This window comes from Haemorhous mexicanus, chromosome 19 (genome assembly GCF_027477595.1).
Source record: "Haemorhous mexicanus isolate bHaeMex1 chromosome 19, bHaeMex1.pri, whole genome shotgun sequence".
Taxonomy (NCBI): domain Eukaryota; kingdom Metazoa; phylum Chordata; class Aves; order Passeriformes; family Fringillidae; genus Haemorhous; species Haemorhous mexicanus.
This window is the reverse complement of record NC_082359.1, coordinates 13474963-13494404: the sequence shown is the minus strand read 5'-3', so window position 1 is coordinate 13494404 and position 19442 is coordinate 13474963. Positions and strand designations below refer to the sequence as shown.

Here is a 19442-nt window from a genome sequence, read left to right as displayed (position 1 = left end):
AGCTTCGGTGTTGTGGATGTTGATATACAGACAAATGTTTTTATTGCTCCCAAACATGTACTCCACGAAGGAAGAAAATGACTATAAATTCTTGTAGCTACTTTTTGTTTTGTTTTGTTTTGTTTTGCTTTGCTTTGTTTTGGCTGTGGTAAATTACATTTTGCTGCAATTCTATCTGCCAAAGGTAATATAAATCTCATTTTTAAGTTTGACCAAATGTTTGGGTTCGTACTGATACCCTCTGTAATGGAAAACCTGAGGTCAGTTGTTTTCCCCCAGGCTTTTGGAGACTATTTTAGACCAAATGTCGGTATTTTTGCTGCTGTTTTTGCAACGTGTACGAAGTATTCCATTACACACCCCTCACATTATTTCCCTATTCCGCCTGCACCGCACTTGATTTGGCTCACGATTGTTGCAGTGGCTTGGGGAGAGCTGAAAACACGACAAATTGGGACGAGGGAAGGAGCCAAAGCCTCGCCACGTGCAGCAGCACGCTCATGCCAGCGCGTCCCTCCTGGCAGCCGCAGGGATGCTGCAAGTGTCTGGGTGCGTGTCCGTCCGGGCGGGCCGCTCGGGGACGCTGCCGGAGCGGCTCGGGATGCTCTGATCGTGCTCCGGGAGCCGCCTGTGCCCGGCCCTGTGCCCGGCCCTGTGCCCGGCCCTGCCCGCCGAGGATGAGTGGGGTTCCAGCCCGGGGCTCGGCGCCGCTGCCGGGAGGAGCGGGCAGGAGCTGGGCACGAAGCGTGCAGGGGCCGGGCAGCGGGGCCGGTGCGCGCATCCCCGGCCCGCCCCGCTCCGCCCCGCTCCGCGCCCCGCTGCCCGGGGATTGGGGCTGCCGGGCCGCCGGGGGTGAGGCGGGGCTTGGCTCGGCGTTATTTATTTATTTGTTTGGCGGTGCCGTGTTGTTGTTCTCGGCGGCGGCGGCGGCGGCGGCGGCTCAGCCCGGTACCCCGAGCAGCCCGCGGGATGCGGCGGGGCCGGCGCGGGCGGGCGGGCCGGGCCGCGGGGGCGGGAGGTGCGCGCCGGCCGCCGCCGCCGGCCCCGGCAGCCCCGAGCGCCGTCACCTTCTCCCGGTGATCTCCCTCTCGCGCGGGAAGTCAGACAGGTCAATGAGGAAATTGAGAACTTGAAAGAGAGCGAAAGGAAAAAAGAGCGCGCACCACCAAGCCCTGCGTGTGTGGATGATTCCAGGGCGGATCAGCATCGCCTAAAGGAAAACTTTGGTGCCGCCCGGGGAGCCGCCGCGCCGCTGCCCGAGATGCGGGCGCTGGCCGTGTGAAGCGCATCCCGCGGCGGGCGGGAGGCAGCGCTGCCCCGAGCCCGGCCCTGCCCGGCGCCCGGCACGGACTCGGGGCTGCCGGGCACGGCGCTGCTCGCCCGCCTCGGGCAGCTGCGGCTCCGCGCCGACGTCTGAATCCAGACTGACTCCTATTTATTGCGGGGAGAGGGGTGTTTTTTCCCAGCATCGTCTGTGTGAAGAAAGGAGGGAGGAAGGGGGAGGAGGGTTAGCGATAAAGAAGTCTTCTCTGCGAAGGAAATCCCTTTTGCGCTTTCCAGATGACCTTTTCTGAAAATGTAGCCTCTCCAGCTGAACGGTTTTGATTTTGACTACCAAGTGTGTGAAACTGATCCCCAAGTGCTCCACAAACCGTAGGATGTGTGCTTCCGGGATTAGCAATATGGGGCATCTGTTGTCGCCTCTTCTCTTGAGCCTGGCAGCAGTTTTTTCCAAAGGTAAGTCTTAATCTCTTCTGTTTCGCTGCATCTTGCTTCTTATTTTGCACAGCCAGCCCTTCTCCCGTCTCTCTCTGTGGTGCCTTGAGTGTTGAGACGATTCAAGACGGAAAGACTAGGGGGAAGCCATGTGCTAGTCAAAACCACAGAGGATGCCATGGGAAAGCCTGAGTGGAAGGATCTTTCCTTGGTTGACCATGACAAAACAGTCTGGCAGTTTCCCGAGGCAGCTGTTACCTCCTTACTGTACTTTTGGTGGGGTAGAAGATGCTGCTGCTGAGCTTAGCTGGTAGCTCTGCTTTGGGTTATGAAGGTTTTGTGATGTGGAAGTCTGAAATCCCCAGAGGTACAAGCTGTTGGAGTTGCTTGCCCCACCGTTATCTTCTGTGCCATTTTTCAGATTAAAAATCCTGTATCTCAGACAGACTGGCAGTGTCGGACTGGACCAAAGAAAGACGTACTTAGTGAAACGTTTTAAAGCTTTGATGAGATGCTGTAGCAGGTGTCTGGTATCCTGCACGCTGAATAGAATTGGAATGTCCTGATGGCATGACTTCACACAACTCAGTGATTCTTTCTTGGAGCCCTCGAGCTTGTTTACAGTTCTAATCAGAAAACCAGCACGCAGGCAGTGCCCATATCTTTGTGTGCATTCAGAGCTTCCTCGGAACTTAAAATCCATCGATGGCTTCAGCCAAAAGGTGAATGCACTTTGGCAATACTTAATTTAGATGCTTCTGAGCATTCCTGTGAAATATAAACTAGGAGGAGTATACATTTCTACCGAGCAGATACTGTGCATCAGCAGTTATATTTTGGCAGGAACACAAAGTTTTCATGTGGTTTAGTCTTCAGAGGGGAATCAGAGCATATGCATTTAATCTGTGATTCTGCAAACATACTGGTAAAGAGTCCTGCTTATAAATATCCCTATTAAAAAATATATTACTTATTCTTAATGCCCTTTTACACTTCCAGAGATCAGCACTTTTCTTTTTCATTAAGTGAGTTATTTTTACTAATCAGTTTGTATCCACAACTGAATTTACTGACAGAAGGCAGAACACATAGCTGTGTATTTCTGTGGTGCTTTCCTGTATCAAATTCCATTCTCCTCCTTTCTTCCTTAGAACAGGTAAAGAAAGAAAGGAACAAAATTATAAGTCTTCTCAAATGTTCCTAAATGTGGTGCCTACGTCAGTCCTGTTCTAAAGTTGCAATTGGAAATGCATTAGCAGCAGGGATTAGAATTCAGGGTCTTTTCAAGAGATTGCTTCATTCACATTGCACACCAGTAGCTTGTGATTGCCCAGCAAGGTTGTAAATGATGTATTTTGTTATAAGCAATACCATCAGTACTTTGGATGGGCTCACAGTGCAGTAAGAGTATGAACTTCATTCCCTGGCTTTTGCTGTGTTTGAGTTTGCTGCCCTAACACTGATTCACATCGTGTTGGACTGAGATTGCACGTTTAGTCCAGGACTGGAATAAATGGCATTTCAGTCTCACAGAATACAGCATTTCTTTTACTGCCAACTCAGCAATTAGAGCATTCATATGTGATTTCATTCTGAAATGTTTCTTACATTTCTTTTGAAAGACGTATAAGAAAAATTGCTTCACCAGAGGGGTTGTCAAGCCCTGGCACAGCTGCCCAGGGAAGTGGTGGAGTGCCCGTCCCTGGAGGGATTTAAGGGACTGTAGATGTGGTGCCTGGGGATGTGGTCAGGGGTGAACGGGGCAGTGCTGGCTTAGCAGTGGCATTTGATGGTCTTGGGGTCTTTCCAGCCTAAGGAATTCTGTTTTCCCATGAAACCTGAGATCAGGAGATCCCAGCAGAAGCACTGGTGTTAGCTGTGCTATTGGTCTTGCTCGTCGGGTATCCAAGCCAGCACTGCTGTGGGAGTGCCAGGACTCTGCTGTTCAGTGATACAGATATCTGTCCTTAATGCAATTGTTTATTTTCTCTTTGGTGACAGACTCCATCTGCACTGCTATGCCTTAATACACTGGAAAGAGCAGAGTGTTCCAGAGATTTATAGTATGAACTTCACAGTGTAAAAGGTTGATTCCCACCCCCCTCCATGCAGTAAGATGAACAGACAAAAAATACATCAGGCAGGATTACTACTACAGGGCATGTTTCTTTGATGCTTTTCTGTTGCTAATAGAAAAACTCTCTCATTTATGACAGGATGACAAAGTTTTCCTAAAGAGATACAAAAGCTTTTAACATGCAACAGCAATCAGCTGTCTATTGTGTATAGGGCTGCTGCTTATTACTCAGAACCATGGCAACACACCTTGTACTGCAGTTTCCAAATCTTTCAGGTAATAATGTTGAAGACCTGAGAATACTATTGTGATTTTGCTTTGCTTTTATCTTGTAAAATGCAGAGCTCCAGCCTGAGAAATGAAATGTTGTTTTCAATAATGAGCTAAGGATCCTAGCAGGCCAGCTTGTCGGTGATGATATAATCCAGGTGTGTTAATGCACTGTCAGTCTCACAGTAGATGGATGTGTAAGGGCAGAGGGGATTGTGCTCTGTAACTGCACTTCACAGCTTTGTCCTCAGCAGAGTTCTCCTGAGTCAGTCCTAGGAGGCCAGTGCTGGCCCTCAGTCAGTTCAGTGTTTTGCTGTTTGCTGTCAAAGGTGGGAAGAAGTTCTTGGGAAGTCTTCAGTCAAAAAATAACCAGGTCCAGCTGGTGTTATTGAAAACAAACTATATACAACAGACACAATAATGTGGCTGTTTTGTTCTCTTGTTTAAATGGAAATTCATCAGCTCCACTGGAGTACAATAGGAACTTCAATACTTTGTTTGAGCTCCAGGTTCCATGCCTGGCTTAAGTCTAGAATAAAAACAGCATCTCCCATAAGATGCCAAACACTTTTGGGGTGTATATTGTGAAACTAAATATTGAGGAGCCTTTTTCATGATGAATGTCTCCATATACAACCAGATTTCATTGATTTCAAATTTCAAGTTAACAGTAAAAACCAAGTGAATATTTTAGTGACTTGTCTTCTGCTGAGCATTTTGTGTTCTTCTGTGTCATCCTGGGCAGAAATCTTCCTGCAAGTTGCTCTCTAATGATATCTCAGGCCATAGAGCTGCTGGTTTGATTTTCTTTTTCTCTCAATTTTATTGAAATGGAGGCTTGGCAAGTGTATTAGGCAGGATTTCCTTGTATCCCCTCAGGGCGTTCCCCTTAGCTAGAGATGTGCAGAGCACATGTGCAGTGATGCAAATCTCCTGTTACAGCAAAGTGAGTCTGGGAAAACAAGGAAACCAAACCCCCAAATGTCTAGTTTTGGTTCATTCCTCTAGAAAAGTGGTAGTATATTAGTAATGGGTTATAATTCTGTATATGGGGTTAAAATAAATGATGTTTAATTTATGAGATGTATTTTTTTCCACTCCTTCTTGGTGGTGGCTAGACAAGAGTTCAGGGTTGAATTACAGTTCATGTTGACTGATTGTGATGGTGATGATGAGGGACACATTCTTCTTCTCAAAGTAGCAGTGCTGGTGTTGCTTGTGGACAAACCCATTCCTGGCATCTGTGGCTCCAGCTGTGCACTTGGTCTGGATGGAAAATGTGGTGCTTGCTGCTTCCACATGAGCATAAAGTACACGTGTGGTCAGTAGGAGCTTTTCCTGGGAGCTCTGCCTATGGGCAAAAACCCCAAAAGTTTTTCTATAAAACCCCCAAAACAAATTAAATCGTCCCAGCTTTAAGTTCAAGAAGTTACCTTAAACCCAGAGTTTTTGTGCTTTGTCCCAGCTGCATTGAACTTGAGGTTGTTTGAGACTCTAAAAGGGAAGGGGAACACCACTTCCACCTTTTCACTCTTGCTGTGTTTCTTGCCACAGAGAATTTGTGGGAAAAACCCCATTCTGATTCCTTTTCTTTCAGTAAAAATAATAAATACAGACAAAACAAAAAAATTCCACAGCTAGACCCGTGTTTTATTTGTCAGCTGCAATACTGGCTTAATGTGATTTGGTTTCTAATATTTCCCTGTAATGTTCTCATTTTTTACTTCTGTCTTTTCTTTTATTAGTTCCTTAGGACAGGCAGGCTCTGTGACACCAACCAATGTTTTAGATATTAATAAAAGCAGCTTTATTCAATAAAGATCAGTTTTATTTAATAAAGGAGAGAATCAAAAGATAATCTGATTTTTCATGCTGCATTCACATTAAATCAAGCTCCTGAGGTGGTTGTGGATGCCAAGTCTAGTGGCAGTCTATCACGGGTCCTAGGATACATAAACATGACTGCAGACAGATTGATTGCAGGGAAGCTGAAGAGGCAGCTGAGATTCAGCACAAGTTTGGTTTATAAAGTAGTACATTAAATTACTTGATTTTCACCAGTCTTTGTAGCATTGCCTGCTGCATTATTAATGGCAGCTCCAAATGAAGTGGATTTTAAGTAGTTCCGAGACATGTAGATAACACTAATTATCATGAGCAGTTTAAAGTATATATTTGAGGATCTTAGGCTACTTGGCCCCGGGGTTTAAATGTGGGCACAGTTAACTGCAGAATGAGGACTGGCCTCTTCATGTCCCTGATTTCTTCTTTTATTGAATAGACTTAATTCTGGTGTAAGGTGTTGGTCTGATGGCCCCACAGAGCCAAGGGATTGAAACTCTTCATCTTCCAAAGCACAGCCTGTGTGCTACCAATGCAAACTTCCATTTCCTGCTTAGTCCTGTGCCTCACACTGGACCCAGAGGAGGGTGTAACTCCCAGCTCTGCCACGGAAGGACTTACACCCTGCTGTTGAGCCCACTGCAGTCAGTGAGGGCATTTCAGTGCCTTCAGCAGGCTTCAATTCAGAGTTTTCTGGAGTGGTATTTTTCAGCCTGTAGCCCACACACCGGTGGTGATTCATAGAACATCTGAGCAGTGTTGTGAAACCAGTGCCAGAAACCTTCTGCGTGCAAGGGAGAAAAAACCGAGGGGAGGAAATGGAAGTAACAAGGCTGCTTTCAGACTGCATCCCAGTTTGTGTCTGGTTGTAAACAAAGACCTTTGTGACAATACCAAAACCGGGGCAGTGTGAGATGCTCTGGGTTTCTTTCGGGAGGTTAGATGGCTTTTTTCCTTGAGAGAGAAAAGGCAGTGTAGTGAGAGTAGTTGTGGTAGTTGGCAGTGTTGCTGTGGGCAGTTTGGTGTTGCCTCTGTGCTCCAGACACAGACACTGCTGGTGTGAGTGTTTGTGATCCAGTGCAGCAGAGGCTGTTTAAATCACTCAGTGGGCAGAGCAGGAGAGCCCTGCCAGTCACTTATGGCATCTGCACTCTGGGGTCAATTAACTGCCTCAGAGCTTCTGCTCTGCGCACAGAGCATGCTTGTTTGATCTCACACCCTCACTGCTGGGGTTTTTTAATCAAGCAAGAATCCTTGAGGGAGTTTTCTGTGCTGCTGACAATTGTCTCCCTGGAAGTGGCTCAGCAAAATGCACTTTGGATTCTCGTACAAGCAGTGTTTATAAAAGGTTGGTAGGAGAGTCATCAATGTTGCCGTATTTTCCCAGATTTACAAAACAGAAGGCTTCTTTTCCTCCTCCTGGAGTCACTTCACCTTCTCTCAGGCCCATCTGGCTCTGTTTTTAAAGTTACTTTGAATTGGTTTGTTTAGTTATTTGGGGGTTTATTTGCAAATAAAGACTTTGCTACAAGGATGTTTAGGTAGAAGTGTCTCTGAAATTTACTATGGTAATGGTTCTCAAGCAAAACAGACCCGCATCTGAAAATGACCATGTAGATTCTAAACTGTGGGAAGGGGAAGGATATTGAATAATGTAGCTCTTACAAAACCAACAGAGGAAATCAGTTAGCTGGGTATGGATAAAAAAGCAGCAGGGGTAATAATAACAAGCACCACAAGCAGAGGTGTGGAAAGATGTCGACACACTCTTTACCCTTGGGGGACACAGCTTTGAGATGGACTAAGGAGCAACAGGAGCTCCTCTCCAGCTGCACCAGGATGCTCCACATCTTGTCCTTTGAAGTGTTTGCTTTCAAGAGAGCAGACTGTTGAGCAGACAGTCTGCAGATCTCTTGCTGAGGAGCAAGGCAGATGTCCAGATAATCACACAGATGACTCTGCATGTCCTGCATGCTAAAAAAATCCTCCAAGTCAGAGTGTAGTCTCATCTAATGCTGAATGGTCTCAACACCTTGAATTCTGTGGGCCCTCAACATCACTTGCTTTTTGTTTATTTTTTTAAAAGTGTAGTTTTATGTCTTCAGTATACAGTATGTAAATTCATTGTGCAAGAGGAGGAATCCAAAGCTGGCAGAGGTAACTAGTCAGTGGTGTTTCTGAATATTGACCTAATCCACAATATAGGGAAGGAAACAATCCCATTTAGTCTTCAAACCACTCACATACCAAAGATTCTGGATTAGCACATAATTGTATCCTCCATTTTCTGCTGAGCCATGGTGACTCATTCTACTTGTCTTCATGAAAATAATGGTGATTTGCATCTGCTTGTATTCGAAATATCTGTATTTATCCTTTAGCACTGCATCTCTGTCCTAATGTAATCAGCCTTGCTTGGTTAATTTTGATTTGCTGGTACACATGGGGTAGTTAGTATCTTGTCTGTGTGTGTCAGATTCCTACATTTAACTTCCTACTTTGCTGCTAGCAGTGGGGTATATTGTCAGCTTTTCCCCCTTGATGTTGTTTCTGTAGATTGTGTTTTGAGCTACTGTTGAAAGAACTGTTCAGCTCTGCAAAACTTTGCAGTGTGATAAATCTGTGAATACACTGTGTACCTGCAATTACACTCCTGTCCCTTGTTCTCAGAAATAAGAATAGGATCTAGTTTGCCCAGGGTCACAAGTCTGTAGCTCTGAAGATGAAGAAGGATCTCTTTATGTGGTTCTCAATACAGGACTTGGGGCAGAACCCAGCAGCTGATTGTGCCCAGCAGAGGAAAGAGTGCCCACACACTGGAAGTTCATTGCCACACATGGTGCAGAGTACAGGGAATACTTTTTCATTTTCCTTGTGTGTTTTCTGTTTAGCATCTGTTTAACCCAGGGTTTGGGGCTTTGATAGGTGCTGTGCTCACCTACAGAATTATCCACTCACCTGAAAACACTGGACACACTTGTCCTTCCTTCTCTGGAAGGAACATATGCAAGAGGGGCTGTGCAATGTTCTGCTGTGTTAGTGCATGTCTGATATGTGACTTAGCAAGTTTTGTCATGTTCTCAGACTGTCATGGCAAGGCCATTTCCTGATGTCACTGATGAGTTTCTTTGTACCCACTCCCAGAATTCTGCTGAAGTGCCAGCTGCCCAGCAACCCTGTGAATCAGGGTGTGAGAGATGGGGGTCTGAAATGCAGTGAACATACTTCATTTTCAGAGTCTTTTTTGAGTTGTGCTGTCCCTCTTAATGACAGAGTGGTTACCCCTTCAGTGAGTAAGAGCAGCGTGTTGTTTTGGATCTGTGCTCTGTGTAGATCTGCCCTTGCTCACGTGGGGTTCCCCAGTTCATGCTCTCTTGTTCCATATCCTTTTCCATGTTTCTGGGTTGTGAGCCTACCCTGACTTTGCTGTGCTCCTCTGCTCTGTGGCTGCCTGTGTCCCCTGCAGCACTGTCTGATAGGAGATGATTTCTTGCATACTGAACACTTGTGCACAGTGGGATTCTGTTCTGTGCTCCTGACTCTCTGACACCATCTGCCCAGCAAAGTGGTTTTAATGGGTTTCCACTGAGCCAGGCTGTACTACAGCCCTGGCAGCATGCTCAGTGTTTTTAAAAATAAACAAAATCTCTTCAGACAAGCCACACACGAACATTGGCATCTCCAGCAAAATTGAGGATTTCATACTGTTTGATATTTTGTGGAGCAGAAATATCTCTGTTTGATAGGCTCTAAAGTGGGAAAATGACCAATAGCTTGGAGTGGCCTTCTGATAGTACTGGTTTATTATTGTAAACGACCTTATAAAGCATTATTTTCCATCCCGTTTTTTTAAGTCAGGCATTATTATCCTTTTACAAAAATGCAATTGTTTTACCTTGTTAGAGTTCTCTTCTTTATGAGAGCAGGGGAATGTAGTGGTTAATGATGGTGATTTAGGAGTGAAGGTATCCATTGGCTTTCTGTAACCTTTGAAAAATCACTCCCGTTCCCTGCTTTCCCCTTTTTTCAACGGTCTTGTCTGCTCAGAATACAAGGTGTTCAGAGCAGAATCTGGTTTACTTGCAGCTATACAGCATGTGCTGTACATTTTACCACACGAAAATAATTAATTTCTAGCATCTGTGTTAAAAACTGGAATGTGACATTCTGATTGCTGGACAACATGAGCTGCTCCGAGGCCTGTAAGAATAGAAAAGAAGAGTGGGGTAAGGAAAAAAATACAGATATGATGAAAGCATGTGTGTGATTAAAATATTCTAAGGGACTGAGTAGATGCCATCCCCTGATGTTACAATGAATATGCTATCTAAGCCTTTTCAAACAGCAGCATGGTAAAGGGAACATAAAAACCTTTTTATAAGATGTCATAAAGCTGGTTTTCTATTCATTTCTGTTAGAGTCCATGTCAATAAACTATTAAAGAAAATATTTTCAATGTCTGTATTAACCATGCAACAAACCACTTATGAAAAAGTAGTTTTTTTGGCAGATGGTACAGATCTTAGAAATATTTAATTCCTTCTTTGCCCCTTCAAGTCTTTGGGGTTTATTTAGGCTCCTTCAGTTGGGTAAGTTGTGAACATAGTGGGCAGTTGGTGGTAATGAGATGGTGAAAGAGACTCTTGGCTGGTCCCTGTGTTATTGATGGGACATGGAAGTTGAAAGAGTCAAAAGAAATGGATTCTTCTGACTTCTGAGCTAACTGGTATGAGCACACAGAGATCAGACACAATCCTGTTCGTTAGCCTCTAGGTTCTTTTATTCTAAATTCCGTGGAGTCTGACTTGGAACCAATTTCGTGTTATAAAAAAGACAAAGAAAATATCACTGTGAATTCCCTTGACAAAGAAGGTGGCATTTCCTTCTTTGTCAGTGCTGTCCACCAGGCTGATGTTTTGAGTGGTATCTCAGTGCTCCTTTATTGTTCTTGATGACTCATTTGTGTAAAGCTAACTAAGGTAAATACTTAAGATCTGTGATCTTCCACAGGTGTTTGCTGCTGCTGTTACCTTTTTCCCCTATTTGTCCTGTCATAACTTTGGATATTGCTGAAGATGCTCCCTGCTGTTTCAGCTGCAGCAGTTTACAAAACAAGTATCAGCATCCACTGGGTCTTTGCTTGCCTTTTTATTTAGCCTCTTTATCTGAGCAGCAGTAGATCAGAGTAATGGTACAATAATCACTGGTGAAGCATGTATTTGTTTGGTTTTGTTCTATTTCTATGCAGTCATGTGCTCCTTTCATCCTTTCATCTATTCCTGTCAGAATTACGAGTTTGGTTTGGATCAGACCCTGAAGAAAGAGAAATGCTTGTAAGTGGAGAATACTAAACATAGCAGACCTTGGTTCCTGTATTTATAGTTTGGTGCTTAGAATGTCTGCGTGTGCATTATAGGTTCTCATCAAATAATCAAATGGCATCAATAATAATAAAATGATGGTTCATGAAGAGATTCTCTGCAACTGTTCTCCTTTCAGCAGCTCCAGAAGAGAAAGATGACTTTGGCAGCATATCTGCAGTGCTGCCAGCCCTGGGCTTTGGCAGCCCCAGTGAGGAGCAGTGAATTCAGACTTAGGTGCAGAGGGGAGCATTCCCAGACCTTGTAGGATTTCAGCAGTTGCAGTGGGTCAGATGATCATTTCTCTGGTAGTTAACTCTCCCAGCCCTTAGGTACTTAGGGCCTACAACTTGTCTGGAAGGTTGTTGGGAGACAGTGAAGATCAAGGGATGAAGAAAAGTCCCCCCCAAATGCTAAAAGAGTCCTGCAGGATGTTTGGTGCAAGAGGGCTTTTCCAGTGTCTCAGTTCATCCTGTGAGGTGCTAAAGCCATCCTTTTTTTCATAACAAGTACATTCTCGTTTGTTTTCCGCCTGAGAAGAGCAGCCCTCTAATCCTCACATCTGTGCTGACTCTGCAGCCTTCCCTTTTGGGCCTCTCTTTGACTCGTTGCAGATGCTTGCTGCCACTTTGATCAATTTGTCACAAGAACTACACATTCTCTCCCTTGTTCTATCTTCCTCCTACAAACAGGCACTATCAAAATCTCCTCTGTGGAATTGTTGTGGCAGTCTCAGTTATCTTTTGTCCTTCTCTGACATCTGTCTTAGGAAGAGCTGATCATTGCATTCCTTCTAGTCTAAATCTGACCGGGCCTTAGCAAATGTCACTTCAGTACCTCGTCATTTTCCTCTCCAATTCCTGAATCAGTGTTTCTCTCAGACACTCAGCAAGTGAGTCCTTCCATAATTCCTGCACTTTCTCTTGCCCCCTTATTTATAGGCCAGTGCTGCTACTGTTCTCCTTGCAATACCAAATCTTGTTTTCAGCAATGGGACAAAGAGAAGGTATTGTGGAGGAAAACAGACCATATATAATCTTAGATTTAGAGATGACATTGAACTTCAGTACTGACCTATACGAGTTATCAGAAAATAATTGAAACTCTAGGCTGGGAGCCCGGAAAATTAAGATTGAGGGCAAGCAAGAAGAAATTTATGAAGTTGGAAGACAAGAAGAAGAAATAAAGATTGAACTCTGTGTTGTGGTGGTGCTCTGCAGAGTAAGAAGTGATAGTGAAGCTGGGATTGTGAAAGTTGCGTGATAAAGTCAGAATAGCTGTGCTCTGTGAGCTGCTCCAGGCACACAGGGTGTGCACAGCCCCTCACCAGGGCCATCCCAGGGTTCAGTTACACAAATACTTGACCTTATCCAATGCAGCTTGTATTCTACCAAACTGCAGAGTTGCCCTCACGTTCATTAAAGCAATTTAAATTAAGAAGATAGAATCCCTTCTTTACACTTAAGTTTCAGACTAAGACAAATATTAAACTACCATAAATTGTCATGGAATAAATAAATCTTAATTTAGCTTATGCTGAATGCAAGTTGCAGCAGCTAAGATAGTTTTGCTTATTTTCTCAATAATCTCATGTGAAATGGTTTGTACTTGATTTCATACCCTTGAAAGGAAAACCAGAACAACTGATGCTCAGTTACTCCTTTGCATTCAGTGGTTGAAAATAACTCTTTTGTCTTTGCAGTAAAATATTCTCACATGCGTGCAAGCTTCATCATTCTCACCTCTTTTTTCCAGTAGTACAAAGTCTCTCTGCACATTCTGGCCTTTGCATAATGGAAGCTCTCACACTTTCCAGATGCTCTGAGTTCTTCCCTTGACCTGCTGGCTGAGGGTGCTCCTGGGAAGGGTTTTGTTTCATTCTCAGCTCTTGAAGTAGAGCTTGCCTTCTGCCCTGCACGAGTAGGCATCCGCTGGGCCAGGGAAACGCTGCATTGTGTGCTCCTGGAGATGCCACGCAGCTCCAGAGGAGGGGGTGATGAAACCACACAGCACTGCTGGGAAAACTCTGCTAAGTGCTGTGAAAACACAGCTGGGAACAATAAGCCTTCAGGAGTCAAGGTCTAACTTCACGGAAACAACGTTCAGAATCTTTGTAATTTGGCTGTAGAAAATGTTCTGACAGATCTTTTCCTGGATATTAAAACCCCCACTTTACAGGGATAGTGCAGGTGCAGTAGCTGACCAGTGGTGCTTTCCTCTATTTTGTGTGTTCGATTTTGTTCACTTAAACCTAGACTGTAAGCTGTAAACAGAAATAAAAAATTGTAATAATTCTTTACTGGACTGAATCTGATCTGAAAAGGAGCATGGATGGCAGAACTGCTCACAGCAGAGTCAGCCTCAGCTGGGGCTGCTGCAGTCTCTTTCCTGTGTGGCATTGGCATTTCTGCAGTTGAGTAATGAGCCATGCACGGAGCTCACAGAGACAGTTGAAAACTAATATTTTTTCCTCATTTATAGAGGTTTTGGTTTTTCTTTGCAGTCACCAGCTCCAGTAATACTGCAGTTGCCTACTGAGGTGGTTGAGCTCCTTGATCTGATGGAAAACTAACGGAGCAAAAAGAAAAGCTGTCCAACAGGGATGGGACTGTGAATAATCTCACCCGAGGCCACATGCTCACCAGAGCTCAGATGGAAAAGGGCTGAGTGCCTTCATAGGCTGCAATTAATGCTTTCTGTTTGTAGCATCAAACTATACATCCAGCAATCTGTTCCCAGGCCTTTTCATTCTCGTTCCCTTGCAGAGAGCATGATTATAGAGCCAGGTGATGTTCAGCCTTAGCTGTTGTTCAAGCATAGAAACCAGGCCAGAAGGAAGGAAGCTTGACAGTGATCACTTGCCATATTTTTGATTGCCATTTGCAGCTGATAGGCCTCAGCAAGCTAACATCCCATTGCAGCTACAGAGCAGACACTTGGCTCTCAGTGCTGTGCTCAGCATTACAGACTGCTGTTGGGTGGGACCCCTCAGACCTGCCTGTCACCCAGACACTCCCCACTTCTTCATCACTGGGTTGTTTCCTTCCTCCTGAGCTGAACTGGTTAAGTGCTAGTGCTCCTCAGGTCTCCTGTGGGCTCCCTGCCTCTCTCCCACCCCCAGAATCACTCCCAGCAGACAAATTCCATGTGGGAGCTGTAGCTCTGCCACAGGTAGCACTGCTGCTCAGAGACAGTGGTGAGGTGCAAGGACCCTTACAATGCTCACAGCTCTGCACCACAGTCACCTTTTCTGTCCATCTGGATTCTAAAGGCACTCAGCCTTTGGGTCCAGCTGCGAGCTCACAGGAGGGTTTTGTTCCATTACAGTGGGATGGTGAGACCAGCATGAGGACAAGTGGCTGTCTGAGTCATGGCCCAGCTCCTAATTACACCTGAGTGCTTCCTTAATGGAATTCAAAGGAATGATGATGTTGTGTGAAAGCAGTGATATTGTATTTATTTCTAAATTCATTGGAAGATGTCAGCATGTAGCCCTGAGGACGTGAAAGAAAGGCAGAGCTTGTCAGCCTCCCTGGCTGCTCTGAATTACCCTGAACCTATTGGAAATGAAAGGTTCAGAGAGTACAGATGGAATAGATTGAAGCTTTGAGTGAATTGAAAGGGCAGGTTTGCTGGCTAATCATGATCTCTGTGGAGAGAGGGGTAGCTAATAGATTGGAATTGTCAGACATTGTGAAGTCCTCCAAAGAACTGCTTAAGGCGTTTCACTTTCCAGCTCTAGCTTGTGTAGCTGCCTTCTCTTTAATTAAAACAGCTTTTGTTTCCACGCAGTTAAAATAAACATGGGAGCATGTAATACTTAGTGAATATGTGATGTAGGAATGTCCTTATCTTGGCTGATTATTTTCCTGCGTTTAAGATAACATTGCATTAATACATCTCTTTAGCAACACATTTCTTCCCTCTTTAGATGAAGGCTGGATTTTTAGAAGCATCTGGTTTTAAATTTAAGAACCAAAATGCTCCCAGCTCAGAGGGTAGAATCTTGTCTGGAGTTCAGGGATGCTGATGTTACTATTACAACAGAAATAGATGAAATTGATGAATTCAGAATTTCTGTTCCCCTGTATATATTCAATTTCTCTGTGTTATCCTCTGATGGTAGAACTTGTTTGTCTTGAAATTCAAAGTCACTTTCAGATCAGTTGTGAATATCTGGAACTTCATCATTCACTCCAAACCCATGTCCACAATGCAGAACTTAAGACTGCTTTAAAACTACCTTGAAACAGTTTTGCAGTTATCAGGTTCTTTCACATTTTTGTATGTTAGAACCCAGCCTGAATTTTGTTGAAAGAGCAAAGAAACCCCATAAAAGGCCAGGAAATAGGGTGGCAGTCCTGTGTGCAGCAGGGGTTTCATGTCAGAAGGCTAAGGCTGGATTAGAGCATCAGGAATTTCAGGGGTTTGTGGAGAACCAGCCAAACCAGCCCAGCCTTTCCCTGAGACAAATGAACATCAAGCACGTCCAGGTGTCCTTTCCAAAGAGATTCCCATTGATTGGATTGTTGTTAAGATTTTCATTGATCTCAGCATTGAGCTGCAGTCTCCCTTCCCCAGGACTGCACAAAGAGTGCTATCTTGAAAGACAGATTTTTATCATTCCCAAATAATGTTTTCGTGCTTCCTGTATACACAGAACAATCCATATCTGCCTTTTAAAATTAAATTCCTCTTACATTGTTTCAGGGTTGGATAATATCACAATATTCACTCTCCACAGCTGGTGGCCCCAGAAGATGATATGCAGGGCGTTCTATTAAATCAGCCATATTCCAAGCAGGCCACACATCCATTTTTTAGAAAACAATCCCTTTCCACATATGAAGAAGTTTACACACAGCTGGTTTTTTCACATGCTTTCATAGGCTTTGGGCAGGTGAGCTGGTTGGATGTAATTTTCAGCACGCTGGCTACTGAGACTTGAGTTAAAGCATCCAAGTAATTCAGTATTTATTTCCCATGAGACTTGGAGTATCTGGTGGGCATTTTGTTCAGAGGCAATTCCCCTTGGGAGGCTGTGGGTGTGAGGAGTTCCACAGTTACCATGACAAAGACCTCTTTTCTTTCTTTCCCTGGGAGGGGAAGGCAGGAGCAGCAAAAGAGTGGGAGAAGAAAGCAATCCCGAGAGAGGTGAACTTGGCCATTGCTTTTGGAACCACCAGGATGCCCTGGCAGCCTCCTGGCAGGGTGTGCATGGAGCTGGCTGTGGCCTTGCTGGCTCCTGCCTTTGTTTCCCTGCCCTGGACACACAGGGAGGTGACACTGTTGTCCAGAGTTCAGGTCTTAAAGCCACTAACCAAATGTACTGGTTTTACAGCCTGTAAGGCCCTCTAGTCTCTCCATTTATAATGTAAACATGCAATTAGACCTTTATCCATCGTTTCACCTTTGTTCTGAGTCTAGTGTTTGATCACCTTTAAAAGGGCAAAGCTTGTTTTTGTTGACTGTCACCTTGGGAATTAAAAGCTGCTGCCTTCCAGTTTGAATTTTCTGTTTTTCTGTTAGGCAGGTCCTGTTTTACCTTGATAAGGGTCCCTGTCTGTTTAGGTTAAGGACATCTTTAGTGCCCAGTGTTGGGGCCTTTGTAATGCACCAAAATGAGCTCCTGTCTGAGCCCTTCTGTGACACTGAAAAAGGACTTTATAGCTTTATACAGCCCAGTGCCTCTTCTGGCCAGAGGCAGCTCTGATGGAAACAGCTGTAACATTGGTAACATTCCAGTCAAATATAAAAAGCCAGATTTCAACCCCTATCCTTGGGGTTCTGCAGCCACAATCAGAGTCCTAACTCGGCCCTCAGTTGGAGGGAACAGGGAGTGTCAGCTTCTGTGTGGCTCCTGGGGTCCTTGGGAATGGCATCAGAGCCATCCCGAGGGCCTCACAGCCTCAGCATCCTCCTGCTGCTCATCTGCTCTGAATGGCTGTGGCAGTAACACGAGAGGCTGGGCATAGAGGAGAATATTTAAAGGATCAGAAATGAAGTGCTTTAATAAAGCACAGGTGAGACGCTGGGTTACGATTCGATTTTTGGTGTTATTATTAATTCAAGGGGGGAAGAAATACTGTAAAATGAACACAACCTCAGCTGAAGTTTATGGCCTTGAAGGAAATGGTGCCTCAGAGGAGTGGCAGGACTCAGGCTTGATTAAACTGGGATTTCAGAAATTCTCTGCACTGAACAAAATAAAAAGGCATTCAATCTAATTAGACAGAATTGTGGAGGGAGAGGAGGAAGAGAGGTATTTCTGACCTGTTGGCTTTTTATATAACCTTTAATCCATGGGATGTGTTTGCAGCTATTTTGGTAGATTTATTTTTCTTCTCAAGGGAATTTGGTCTCAAATTGTAACCTTTTGATGACTTTGCTTAGGAAAATCTGAGGAGAAAACCTTCTCATGGTCCTGTTAATATATACAGACTTTCAGGAGGCCTGTTCCCTATTTTTTCTGATGAAGGTTTATATTTTGGCCAGATCCTGTGCCTCTGTACAATTTCTTTTGGGCTAAATGGCTTTCTTGCAGTTTTGACTTCTGGAATATACATCTAGTTTAAAGACTGCTAATCCTGATATACTTTTGAGGAGCTAATTGGTACTCACTTGGCAGTTGCCTATTAAGGCATGAGTATAAAAAGATGTAGAGATATGTTTAGCGATAGCTAACATAATGCTTTTTAAAATACATTATAGGCACAGTTTTAGAAATGCCAGCTAGTATTTTTGGAAAATCTCTACCACATTGTGAATGTCCTCAAGAAACAGAAGAGGTTGCAATTATGTGCTTTTGAAATGGAAGTAATCCTTGACCCTTTAGAGAAGCAAAATGCTATTTGTGCTTAGAGACTGACACAGATTAATTTTGATCATTTACCAGTCATTCCAGTCTTTCCATCTTCTCATTTCCTTCAAGTTATCAGGCCTCAAAATTCCCCCTGCACTCTGTGATAAACAGACCTAGGCCAGGGAAATTCTGTTCCCAGGGGGAGGTTTCGGAGTGACCCGGTGACATTGCAGAACAGCTTCCAGTGCTGGTGGTCTTTGCCCTTTTGGTGTAAATCTATGTTCATGTAATCCCTGAAGGGCTGAGAAGCCAAAGCTGTGCTTTAACTACCAAATTTCAGTTTGTGTGGACAGCTTGGCAGTCAGTGAAAATACCAGCTAAGGTGCCGTGCACATTTCAGGTAAAGCCTGCAGGGAAAGCATTCTATAAAACATTGCTTAGGCAAGGAGTTCCTGGAGCCATGCTGTGTCACTGGGTTAAACAAGGGTGAGTTATGTTTCCTTTTCACAGCATTTTATTTCTAATATTAAATTGTGACGATTTCAGATCCGCAGCCTACGACCAAGGTTCAAAGCAGAGTTTGATTTATGATGGTTGCAGCTTGTGTTAAAGCTCCTTTGCTCGTCTCACGTTTGCTGTTGTTCCATTAATGCTCCCTTTGCTTGCTGCTCCTGCTGAGCTGAGTTGCTGGAGAGCACATCACACTCTTTGTCCCTCATTAGTTTGGTGTCTGGGAGAATTTGGAGGGAGGAGAAGCCAGTGCTCAGCTCCTGCAGAGGGACTCGTGCTCCAGATGACGTGCAGTCACTTTGGATTCACATCGCTGCACTGGGGCAGAGCTGGCCTCTCTCTGAGCAATTCCACCATTCTTTCAGCTCCTGAGGAGCCTGGTTAGACTCCATTCAGTATGGATTGTTTTATCTTCAAAATTGTGAAGGTTTCCTTGAAAGCAAAAAGTTCTGGTTGGGACTGCTTCCTCTTTTATTTGTGATTGGTTTGGATGTACAGTTAACACAATGAACACTGACAATTTAAACAATGAAATAATTGTTCTTCCATTCAAAAGCTTTGTGATTAATATGGAAACATGATTTGATGTTTTCCAGTATGTAAAGCCGCCAGTTGTGTTTGTTTCTTTTATGATACTTGATTCTGTTATGTCTAAGTATTTAGTTACATCTATGTAATAGGGACAGAAACCACAGCAAACATTTTAAAATAAATATGTTTTAGTAAAAGAAGCTTCTGTATCCCTGCATTAGTAACAGCCCATGTAGTGCCTTCAAAATTCAATCACTGCAGTGGCTTAAGTTGAGGATTTGGCTGCAGCAATTTGTGTAATGGAGAAAACACCTGTTACTGAGTAGTGGTGAAT

At 44.3% G+C, this 19442-nt stretch overlaps 1 protein-coding gene across 1 annotated transcript in view; it reads left to right on the top strand.

Annotated features, from left to right (window-relative positions):
• Nucleotides 1-1323: 1323 nt before the first annotated feature.
• Nucleotides 1324-19442, top strand: part of TMEM132D (transmembrane protein 132D) — a 208189-nt gene continuing 190070 nt past the window's right edge. The window contains exon 1 of the mRNA XM_059863227.1: nt 1324-1737. Within this exon, the coding sequence (XP_059719210.1) occupies nt 1659-1737 (79 nt within the window). The 5' untranslated portion in view covers nt 1324-1658. The remainder of the gene's footprint in view (nt 1738-19442) is intronic.